Source organism: Pteropus vampyrus, unplaced genomic scaffold, assembly GCF_000151845.1.
Source record: "Pteropus vampyrus isolate Shadow unplaced genomic scaffold, Pvam_2.0 Scaffold336, whole genome shotgun sequence".
Taxonomy (NCBI): Eukaryota; Metazoa; Chordata; class Mammalia; order Chiroptera; family Pteropodidae; genus Pteropus; species Pteropus vampyrus.
In genome coordinates this window covers 1,321,178-1,332,844 of record NW_011889117.1, presented here as the reverse complement: position 1 = coordinate 1,332,844, position 11,667 = coordinate 1,321,178, and the positions used below count along the sequence as shown (strand labels likewise).

Sequence of the window (11,667 nt, the reverse complement as noted above, 5' to 3'; positions counted from 1 at the left end):
CCCAGCTTTAGAGTTCGGTGCCTGGCAGCAGTAGGAGAAAGGCATTGAGGAAGAGTGGTGCTTGAAATGGATTTTGAAATAACCAAAGATTTTTAATGGAAGGAATTGAAGGCAAGGGCATTCCAGGCAGCGGAACAGCTTAAGCAAGAGCGAATGAGGGAGCAGTGGGGTGAGGAAGAGTTGTTTGGCTGGAGCGTAAGGGGAGTTATGAGATACAGGGCTAGAAAGGTGGCCGGGGGGACAGGAAGGAGAGGACTTGAACATCAAGATAAGACCTTGATGGTTTTAATCCTTGAGCTGTACAGACTCCTGGAATGTCCCTTCTTGATTGGACATTACACACTTATGACTTGTTCATTTATGTATTCTCAGCCTCTGGCTATGAGGTAGTATGATTACTCTTTTGTTACTAATGAGGACAAAGGTTCAGAGAAGCCAAGTGACCTGACCCAAGATAATACAGTAAATTATATGCACATATGGTATGACTCCACAAACTTTGGAACTTAAATAATCATTAGTAACAGATGACATGGGACCCACTTGTCAACTGATCATGACACCTGTGGTCAAAACAATCAGACCGAAATTCACTACCATGCCCACTGCTGTTTCTTGTACACCTAACTGTGTGTCAGGCATTGTGCTAAGTAAGCACAATGATAACCTTGTAGGGACTCGAACTCCTGTTTTACAAATCAAGAAACAGCTTCTGAGAAGCCATGAGAGTGAGCTGCCTTTTGTACTAGGTAGGACTCTGAGCCCGAAATCCAAGTCCTTTCCATACCAAAGGCTCAGGTTTAGGAGGAAGGGAGCCTGGTTTCAGACCCTCTGATACTTGGATCAGTAACTCTGGAACTGTAATCTAGGTCCCCTAAAGACAAGACTACCACCAGAGAGTGCTGCCTGCGGTGGCCACCTCGGCAACTCTACCATGGCGGTCTTGGGGACAATGACTCAGTAGAAAAGAGGGGGAGACCACTGGTAATCTGAGCCAGAGATGTTAAAAGCCTTATTTCCCACAGCAGCCATGCTGCTGCCTCCAAGGGGCCCCTGCCTGTGTGTAAGCACACTCCCTTCCCTCAAGTCTGTCTCCTTCCAGACACAGGAAATGCCTTTCCAGATGTTCTTTCCTGTGAGATCCCATGTAGTCCCCCTACCTCCAGTTCCCTAGGGGTTCTGGTTTGTTATCCAGCCTCCCCCCACTCCCTTTCCTCTTTGGAGATGTCCTGCCAGTTCTCAGAACCATTTTTTTAACCAGAAAAAAACCACTCCTTTCACATCAGCCTTCCCTCTGATCTCCCGTCTGCCAATCTGTCACATGTGTGACACTGACCAGGCACCCACAATGAAAGATGACGTGTCTGCTAAGCCTCCAACCCCAACTCCGGATGTCTGGGCTCTGCCATCAAAGCTTCATGGGGAAAGGAGGAATTGGCCAAGGATCTTGTAGTGCAGCATTTCCCAACTTTTTTGGCACCAGGGGCTGGTGCTCCTATGCGAATGTAATGCCTGATGATCTGAGGTGGAGCTGAGTTAGTGATGCTAGTGCTGGGGAGCAGCTGCAAATACAGATGAAGCTTTGCTCACTTGCGCGCCGCACACCTCCTGTTGTGCAGCCCAGTTCCTAACAGGCCACTAACAGGTACCAGTACGCAACTTGGAGGTTGAGACCCCCGCTGTACTGTCTAGCCTGGCCATGGCTGGATTTTTTTCCAGGAAAAGGAATCATTACTAACAATGGTTCTAGTCTCTAACAAGGGCCGGTGGTCATGGCCCACTGGACCATAAGTTCTGTAAGGAAAGAATCCATATTGGACTTGTTCACCATAGTACTCAGCAACTGGCACAATGCCTGGCACAGTAGGTGCTCAAGACACATTTGTTGAATGAATGAACAGGCTGATCTTCCATGCAGTTGTCTGGACCCAGCAGCCAAGTGGTTTTGTCATTAGTGGGCTGGGTCTTTGGTTTTGCATCCCTGGCCTCAATCCTGGAGCCAAATGGTGCCTGGTTGGTGAACAATGTTTGGAAAACAGGAGCGATGGCTGCAGTATGTCCCAATATTCTCGTTAATGATGTTTACTCAGCAGTTGTGATACAAGGAACAAAAAGTTCTTGTCCTGTGGGCTTGCAGCTTGAATGATGGTAAACAAGCAACTAGCGGCTTTCTCTCTATTTGTGGTTTTAAGGAACAAGAAGCATCACTATCTTAGGTTTATAACAAGAACAGCAGGAGTTTCCCATTTTATAGACAAATAAAAGGAAGCCCAGAGAACGCAAGAGACCTAGTGTGCAGAATTATGTTGCCAGCCTAGCCTAGAGCACCCTTCATTTTCTTGTGCTCTATCCAGATGGTTTCTGCTCTATCAAGTTCAGGATCTGGGTTTTGCCTCCTCCACTGTATACTGGTTATGACACTGCAGGCACAACCTGGATCTCCAGCTGGGCAAAGGGTACTTGGAAAGGAAGGAGTGTGATGGAATTTGAAAGATGGAAGACTGCAAGTGGACAAGTGAGCCAGGGGAGGTGACCTCACCTGTGCTGGCCTATGAGCCCCACTGTTCTTACCTCCAAAGACAGATACATGGTAGTTATCAGGGCTGAGGCAACTACTCCAAATTTTTCTGTTTCATAACCTCTAGAATTTTTCTTGTGTACAGGTTTTAAAAAATCATCTATCTTATACCACCATTGTTTGCAATTTCCTGTTTCTTGCTTATAGTGATTCCTTGAGGAAGAGCTCCAGCTGCTGGTGGGTACTGAGGGGGTGGCAGCTCAGCTTTTCTTCCTACTGGCAGGGACACCTCCAGCCAAGCGGTGCAAGTTGATGATGTCATTTGCAGCCCTTGCCCCTCAAGGTGCTGGGAGTTTCTATGTTACCCCTGACCCTGGCTGGTCCTTCCTCACAGACCCTCCCCACACTATCCCCTTTCCCCTCAAAGCTGTATCGCAAATGTTCCCCCTTCCAAAGATATAACACTGCACTCGGTTTCTCACAGACTCAGAGAATTTCTAAGAATGGAATTTCAGGCAGCGGCTTGGGATATTTTAGGAGACAGGCCCTAATAGTTCAGGACAAATGTTACTTCTGCTTATTGTTGACCTTAAAGATAAAAGTCAGTTATTTTACCAGCAAAAAGGAATTTATTCAGAAACAGCAAATGATTGCAATTCAGGACAAGCAAGCTATAACGCAAACCATAGGCAAGTTTGACAAAGAGAGGAACTTTATGGAGAAAGAAGTTGGGAGGGGTATTGAACAAAAGTCCATTGGAAAGATGATGGTTTCTCATTGGCTGAATTGCTGGAGTAGTTGATTTCTTGTGGGAGATGTATATCTTTTCCTGTTGGGGCCTATAATTGATTCTTTCCTCTTGAGGATTCATCCCTTAGGGTCTGTAATTGACATCGAGTGGTACTGTGTGAAAGCTCTCCCTTCTGGCTTCCTGACTCCATTTGAGCAAAGTTTCCTTTTGTTTTCAGATCAGCAAGCCCCAGGCCCAATGCCTGGTTACTGTCTGGCAGAGCTGGGGTGGGGAGTGAGGAAGGATTTCTGAATTCCTTCTTACTCTAGGCTGTCATGTTAGAATACCTGGGGACCAGTGATCAGTGTTCATTTAGCTTAGGAGTGGGAGAAACTCCAGCCCCTCTGGGAATCCCCGGGAGAAAGGGAGGAGTGGGTACAAGTGGGACCATTGTTTGGGAGCCGCCTAAAGCTATAGGAACCTCAGGCCAGAGCCTTCTGGCTGTCGGGACCCATGGCATTGCCCAGTCACAACCAGCCACCTCAGCCACCCGTTTTCATCTGCAAATCCCCCCAGGATAGACAGCCCAGCGACATCGTGTATGGAGTTGTAGTCATTCTTTTTTTTTTTTTCCTGGAGGTGAGAGGAGCTCCTTAGAAGGGGGAAAAGGTGAAAGACTGAATGGCAGTTTCTTAATGTTTCCTTTCTGTCTGGCTAGTCTGCATTTCTGGGATTTGGAGGCATCTTCGGGTGTTCCCAGGTTTGAGGGTAGAGGGCAGCATTGTCTCCAGCTGTCGGTCCAGAGAAACGCTTATCAGGAGTGCTGCCTTAGGGCGGGAGTAACCTGGTTTCCCCAACCCCGGAGATAGCGCGTGCGCAGTACGCGGGACTTCCACAGTCAAGTGGACTCGGGAAGGAAAAAGGATCTTTTGGGTCCTTTAAAAAAACAGCCGCACACGGTCAAGCAGCTTACAGATGCTATTTGGATTTGAGCCCAAGCCAAGTCTCCTTGAAGTCCTGAAAGCTATGCCCCAGCCTCAATCGCCATGCCCGCGCCCAGTCTGGAAAAGCCACACCTACTACAAATTACCGCTCTAGAAGGGCTCCCAGGGTCCCTGGGGAGCCCCGTCTTGCCCCGCAGGCGGCGGAAAGGCAAGCAGGTTCAGCAGTTGGGGTTGAGCACGCGGCAGGAGCAGACGCTGCGGAAGAAGCGGCAGCTGCAGAAGGCGCACGGGTCACAGCAGGCGGGCGCTGGCCACTTGCAGCTGCTGCGGATGGCCACGCAGGGGGCGGGCAGTGGGGGCCGGTGCCGCTCCACCTTCATCGAAGGCTTTCTCTGTGGGGAAACACCAGGGCTGCCCCAGTCGCCCACGCGCGCCTCACCTGTCCTCACCTCTGCCTGGGAACTCCGGGTTACGGAGGCCTCCAACCAGACATTCCCACCCGCTGCCACTGCCTGTGCCTGCTCGACTCATACCTACCAGGCCTAGGGGGTCTCCCCTGTCTCCATCCCCGTCAAAATTGATAAGGCCCACTTCTCTCCCTAGGGGATCCCATTCAGCTCCAGTTTTTAACTACCATCTCTTTCTTTTCCCCTTCCGGTGTATCTGCAATCCCTGTCAGTTCTGCCTTTCCAATAAATCTGGAGTCCACCCACTTCTTCACCTTTGCTAGGCCAGGCCACACTGTCTTCTGTCTGCTGCTCCGGCCCCATACAGTCCAGCCTCCGAAGCTCCAAAGGAACCTCTCCAAAGACCTATGACGGCATCCCACTCTGGTTTGAAGCCCCCCAATAGTTTTTCTTTGTACTTAGAATAAAACATAAACTTTACTTTGGCCCTTGAGGCCCTTTGTGGTTTGGCCCCAGCCACCTCTCTCACCTGTCTTCACCACACAGCCCCTGTTATGGTGCGAATGATTCTGAGACCCACGGAGCCAATTGAGATTAATTATGAGCTTTTTTTAGCCGGCCAGCGACTGACTCTCTACCATGCAGGGTTAGAGGAGATCGACCCCGAACTTCCCGAGGTGGGCAGCTTATAAGGTCTCCTACTACATTTTTGAATGAATAGGTCACAAGAAGCAGAAGTTAGTCGTTAACCTTTTGTACACAGATAAAGGTATCCGGGGGAGGTCTCAGCTCAAACAAGGCCTAATAGACAATTTTATCATCTTCACCTTGGAATGTTGCGCTTCTCCTTGGGGCTGGCCCCTGGAGATACAACCTCCCTGTAACTGAGTAACTGCTCTCCCTGAAACTGGAGAATTTCCACTTTTACACCCCACTGACCTCCTTCTGTGCACCAAACACAAAAATGTTACTGCTTCAGGGCCTTTGAGCTGGCTCCTCCCTTTACTGGAGACCTTCTTTGCTATGCTGTTCCATATAGGTAACTACTAGACATATGAGGCTACTGAGTACTTGAAATTGTGTCTAGCATAAGTGAAGAACTAAATGTTCAAATTTTATTTTATTTAAATTAAATTTAAAACTGAAGTAGTGTAAATTTTTTTGTTGAACACGATCATTTTGTTAGGACTACGTTTGACTTTTAGAAATTAGCTTTGGAATTGAGAAGTATTGTAAGTGTAAAATCTGAACCAAGTTTCAAGACTTAGCCCAAGGAAAAAAAGGTAAAATATCCCAACTTTTTAATGTTGATTACATATTAAAATAATATTTTGGATATGTTAACTAAAATAGTAAATTTGATTCCATGTGTTTCTTTTTATTTTTTAAAAATGTGGCTACTAGAACATTTAAAATTATATATGTGGCTCACATTGGATTTCTCTTGGGCGTTGGTGCTCGAGATTATTGAGTTTTTCAGCCTACATGCTGCTTCCTTGGAGGCCTTCTTTGGAGACCACACTTTTTTTCAGTGTCTCATTACTATGCTTTAATTCCTTCAGAGTTTATCATATTCTGAATTTATTTAATCTGTTTTTGATTCACTTGCTGTTTGCCAGTTTCCCTCACAAGAAGGTAAATTCCATGAGAACAAAGATGTATCTCCCTTGTTCACTTCTATATTCCCAGTACCTAGCATATAAATATACTAGTGACCAATTACATACTCTTATCTATCAATCATCTGATCTGCTTGTTCACTTTACAGAAGGCACAGAGAGAAGCAGAGACTTTCTCAAGATCAGACAGTGCCAGGTCCTACCTCCTAATGCCTAGTCCAGGACGTTCTGCTCTGGTTACAGCTGATCTGATAAACAGAAGCCTCTAAGACAGGAATAACATGAGCATTTCAACAATGCCTTAATCAGTTATTTCCCAAATGTGGGAACCTGTATCATAGTGGTATGATTTTAACTAGTACATGAATATTGAATTACGCTGAATCACATAGTGAGAAAGGATTCTTTTTTCAATCTCGTTCAACTTGAAAGGCTCAGTTTGGTGCCAACACTTTCTGCCTTTTAACACAAAGAGTAAGCCTCAGATTTAGAGCCTTTGGCAACACCATCCAGCCAAAATCGACTAACAATATTTTATTTTCATTCTACTTATTTCTACCTTCTATTTATGACAAGTGATATTGGTTTTGTATCATAGTTGTATACTTTTTTTAAGTTTTCATTTTAAACAACTATATTTATTAAGGAGATGAAACTCAGATATGGCAAAAGTTGTGAAATGGTTCTGAAATTACTGAGGTTTGGGAAACATTGCATTCATCCAAAAGAATAAGTGATAATGAATTTCAGACAGGGGGCTAGCTAGTATAGGAAGATACTTTTTATCAGGTAAACTATTACTCAGTGAACCTTAGCTCCCTGGTAAAGGTCTGGTTCTGGGCTAAAAGCCAGGAAGCCTTTAAATAGCTGTCAGCTTCTTTTGTTCATGTAGGCCTGGAAAATCTTTGAGTTCCTAGCCAGAACTTGGGGGTCTTCTCCTTTTAAGTCCAGTCCCAACCCCACAAAGAGAACTCACAGTCCTACCTTGGAAGATCTCTTCTTTTCCGCCTCTTTTCTGCTGATCGTTTTGGATTTCTTGTTTAACGCTTCAAAGAGAGACAGAAGGAGCAAAGCCAGATGTTTCCGGGGGCCCTGAGCTGAGGGGTTCTTGGAAGTCCCAGGGTAGGGGAGAGGAGGAGACGTTGGCTAAATGAATCACTTCTTGGTACTTAGGCCAGCAGGTTCTTGTTAACCTGGCTGCTGACCTGGAACTGGAGACTGAGAACAAAGTGTCTTCTGAGGGAAGGCAAAGAGGAGATTCAAGGGGGCCCTGGAAAATGGATTTGGTGTCTTGTACATGGGTGAACCTGTGTTTCCCATATTCCTATTTTCCATTTCTCAGAGCTTTTGGAGCCAGGCAGACCTGATGTGAATCCAGCCTCTGCCACACAGCTGTGTGGTCTTAGCCAACCTACTTAATTAACATCCTGAAGACTCAGTTTTCTCATATGCAAATAGGGTAATACTTGCAGGATGTCTTGAGGATAAATAAGGTATGTTTATAGAGTGGAAAGTCTGGCACATCGAAGGTGATCAATGAGTGTTGATATGCCCCAGCCCTTTTCCTTGCCTCACTTTGCTGATACATCTAGAATATCCTCTTTTCCCAGTGAGAGGCAAGGCAGTAAGGAATATCCATTTTGAGCTTAGGTTCTGGAGTTAAGTACCTGAGTTTGAATTCTGGGTCTGTCAGTTAAGAACTGTGTGATCTTATGTTAGTTGCTTAACTTTCTTAAGCCTAAATTTTCTCCACTGTGAAAATCGTATTCACCTCATAGTGCTTAGCACACAATAAGTACGTTTGTTATTATTATTAGCAGGTGAAGTCAAACCAGAAGATCTCTAGTGCCGGCTCTAATGCTCCTGATATTTATCCTGAGCATTCTCAAGCCTGGCATGACAAGACTGCTCATCCCAAACTTGGTTATATTCTGCAGGATTTCCTAAAGTTTGTTACCATTGATAGGAGTTCTGTGATTTAATAGGTTTCAGAAATGCTACATTAAACCAAGTTCACTAATTGTCTTGACTTCAGGCTCTCTCAGAGCTTCTAACATGCTAAGCTGTATAGCAGATTGTTGGCATGCAGGGCTTTCCCAAACCAAATGAGTCATGGGATGGTTTATTCCTCCAGGATTATTTCACGGAATGAGCAAAAAGAGCCCTGACCTATGGCAATGGATCCTGCTATCAGCCTGGGGAGCATATTTGATATCCTACAGCCCCTTCTCATGGGCCAGAACCCAGAGCTGTGTCCCAGGCCAGACTACTTACCCACGATAGAGACAGAAGGGGAATCCAACAGCTTCATGGAGGAGTTGTTCCCCAGACTCCTGTCATTTCTGGGCTTTTCTTCAGGTGCCAGGTGGCTGTAGGCAGTGAGGAAACACAGGCAGACCAGCAGGGTAGCCAGGAACAGGCGAGTAACATCCATCTTGGGAAGACTGAATGGGAAAGGGAAGGCAGTAGAGGTTGCGGCGGCAAGAAAATGTGCCCTCTTGCTTTCTTTGTTTCTCTGGGCTGGTGCTCTTACTCCATAATACAAGTGTCCCAGTGGAGCTGGAGGACCAGCAAGGCTTGGGACAGGGAAGGGGAACTGATGAAGGAAGGAGAGAGAAAAGGAGAAATGGGAAGAGAAAGCCAGACAAGGAAGGGAGGGAGAATAAAGCAAAGAGAAAAGGAGTGCATTGCAATTGGTCTCTGCCATCCGGAGAGTGGAGTGCTTTTTTTTCTTTTTTTTTAAAGTCAGTGGCCCCAGGAGGCCCTAGGTGTGGACAGAGTTGTTGAAATTTCCCTAGGACTGCCTCACAATGGCAGAGAATACTTTTACTAAGGTGCAGAGAATAATGCTCATAAGTTAAGACTCAGTAAGAAAGATGCAGAGATAAATGGTTCTTTTAGACAAATGTGTATGTCATCACATACACTATATTCCCATACCTAGAGGGAATGAATGAAGGTATAGTTTGTGTCAGGAGAATGGACCTATGACATAGGCTAACTGGATTTGTTGATTTATTGATCTATTGCTAGCTGGATTTTGGTGAAGCGGATAGATCCCAGAGTAGATTTCTTCCCTCGAATATCAGAGTTTGGCTCAATCAGGGCTTCAGCAACATCTTTATCTTCTGTGAGTGTAGGATCCCCACTTTGGATCTTCCCTGTGCATGTTCTCTGTGATCTGGGAAGAAATTGAGGCTGCTTTTCCAAGGTTCTGTCTACCCTGCCATAAGACGCTGTGGGCAAGAAGAGAATTAAACAGTCTGCTCATGCTGGACCTGCTACTCCTGGGCTCCCCTTAGAGTACCTGGCCAATATCTAGCCTATTCCTCCCAGTCCTCAGCTTGGTGGGAGTAAAATTTTCTGCATGTCTGTTATATTCCGAGAGGAGGGGATCCAAACAGTCGGCCCTCACCCTCATTATAAACATCTTGAAGTCCATCCTCTACCTGTCTCAGCCCTAATGCCAGTTCTTCTGATATCTTTAGATCCTTTCATCACTGGGCATTTGTTTATCGTGAACTGGCCACCAGTTTTCTTTCTCAAAGCCTGGTAATGAGTCAATGAAATTAGCACTGGGCTGGGAGTCAGGACCTTTGAGTTTTTGTCTTGGCTTAAGCATTAGTATGATGCATGACTTTGGATAAATCCATTATTTTTTTATGAACTCTAATTTCCTTCTCGTTAAAACTAGGGGAGTGGGCTAGGTCAGTGGTTTGCATTCATTTAGCAGGGAAACTCTTCAAGTAAACCAAAATTCCAATACATAAAACAGAAAGAGGCAATAAAGAAGTTTCTTAGGAGGCTCACATCTTTATCGTGTGGTGGGTCAACACATCTCCTCAAGCCCTAACACCCAACACATCTCTTCAGGCCTCAGGTTCCTAGCTTGTGCAATTTGATCTCCGAAGTTCCTAGCCCCTATCAGCAATAGCTAAAAGAGACAAATCTGTATCAGAAAGGGCTAGTTATTTGCGCCATTCTCTGCTTCTCAGAACTTTTACTGTCTCCTGTCAAAGCTCTTATCACATTGTTTATGTGTTTGTCTCTCCTACTTGATAACAAAAGGTGAGGTCATGTTTTTCTCATTTCTATGGCCTAGAGCCTAGCACGATGATTAGAGTAGTAACTTGGCCAATGTCCAGGGAAGGCCCTGTTTTATTCATAACAGACAGCGAAACCCCATTCCATTTGCCTAGTATTGGTTTAGACATGGGCATGTGACTTAAGATGATCTGACCAGAGGAAGCCCAGGCCTTCTTCTGGTTGTTTAGGGAAGCTCTTTCTCTCTCAGTGGATATGTAATAAGAAGCTCTTAGTCTTGGTTGGTTCTGGTAGCCATCTTGTAGAGGGAAGCCATCTTTAGGATGAAGCTGACACGGTGTAAGGCAGATTGGACAGACAGTAAGAAAAGACATCGTTAAGCCACTAGGTTAGAACTTGCCTGAAGTCCATCTTATATCTGGACTTATTAGTCAGATAAACCAATACATTCCCCTTTATTGTTTTAAACTCGTTTAAATTCAGTTTTCTGTTAGTCTCAACCCACGACATTCTTAAGGATACTTTTCCTTGTCAATTGCTCTGGAGTTACATCTTCAGGTCTAAAATTGACTCTTAGGTAAAACTTGCATAGAGTACAAATTTTCTCCAGTATGGCAAGTGATGGTTGTTGTTGTTTTTTTTCTCCTTTCTATTTTTCCCCAGAAAAAGTAGCTGGCTTGCCTTTAGGGGTTATATTACATGAAAAATTCCTTTTCATTGAACACCAGGAAAACTATCAGCATAGAGAAAGGTTCGTGCTGTTAGACGTGCACAGGAACTGAGACCAGCTAAGGGAATAGCAGGTCCCCATCTCCCAATTCTAGTGTGAGTGGCTGGAGCAAGCACATTATATTTGCTCTATCATTATCTATTAACTGATAGAGTAATTAATTGCTTCACTGGGTAAAGATATTGATGACCTTTATTAAAAGGTCAATGTGATCTAAGAAAAATAACTTTTCCATTACCAACCAATAATATTTCTCATTAATTTATCAAGTTTCAGATTTGCTTTTGGACAGAGCTATGTCCTAATGAGACAAGAGTTAGGACTGATAAGTTTTGATTATTAGGGGCAGAGGAAAAATCTCCATCATAAATAGTTATCATAATGTTTTAAAACTTTCTATTATACCATGCTGCCTAGAATTCATAAAAATTCAATGCAATAACACCTGGAATACAAAGAAGAAATATAATAATTAAAAATTATAAGATAATATTTTGATTAGTTGCATAAAATTAAATGTATATTTTGAAATTCTGGATCTCTGATTTCTTCTAAAAGCAATTTTGTATTTAATTTTGGCTTTCTGATTGTTGCTAAAGAGAACTTTTTTTTTTTTAAGTAGCAGAACTCTAGGTTCAATGAGTATTAGCTAGAACAACGAATCAGAAATAAATT

At 44.4% G+C, this 11,667-nt stretch overlaps 1 protein-coding gene across 1 annotated transcript; it reads right to left on the bottom strand.

Annotated features, from left to right (window-relative positions):
- Nucleotides 1–3,879: 3,879 nt before the first annotated feature.
- Nucleotides 3,880–11,432, bottom strand: ASIP (agouti signaling protein). The gene is made up of 3 exons (XM_011378285.2): nucleotides 8,493–11,432; nucleotides 7,203–7,264; nucleotides 3,880–4,584 (listed from the first exon to the last, which is right to left on the bottom strand). The coding sequence occupies exons 1-3, from the start codon at nucleotides 8,923–8,925 to the stop codon at nucleotides 4,411–4,413; spliced, it is 669 nt and encodes a 222-aa protein (XP_011376587.2). The 5' UTR covers nucleotides 8,926–11,432; the 3' UTR covers nucleotides 3,880–4,410.
- Nucleotides 11,433–11,667: the final 235 nt, after the last annotated feature.

Excerpts from the sequence above, each read along its gene's own strand:
- ASIP (XM_011378285.2), bottom strand. The coding sequence starts at position 8,925 with ATGGCAGAGACCAATTGCAATGCACTCCTTTTCTCTTTGCTTTATTCT. Across the intron at positions 7,265-8,492 it reads CCCTTCTGTCTCTATCGTGG|CGTTAAACAAGAAATCCAAA; the intron begins GTAAGTAGTCTG and ends CTCTCTTTGAAG. Across the intron at positions 4,585-7,202 it reads AAAAGAAGAGATCTTCCAAG|AGAAAGCCTTCGATGAAGGT; the intron begins GTAGGACTGTGA and ends GTTTCCCCACAG.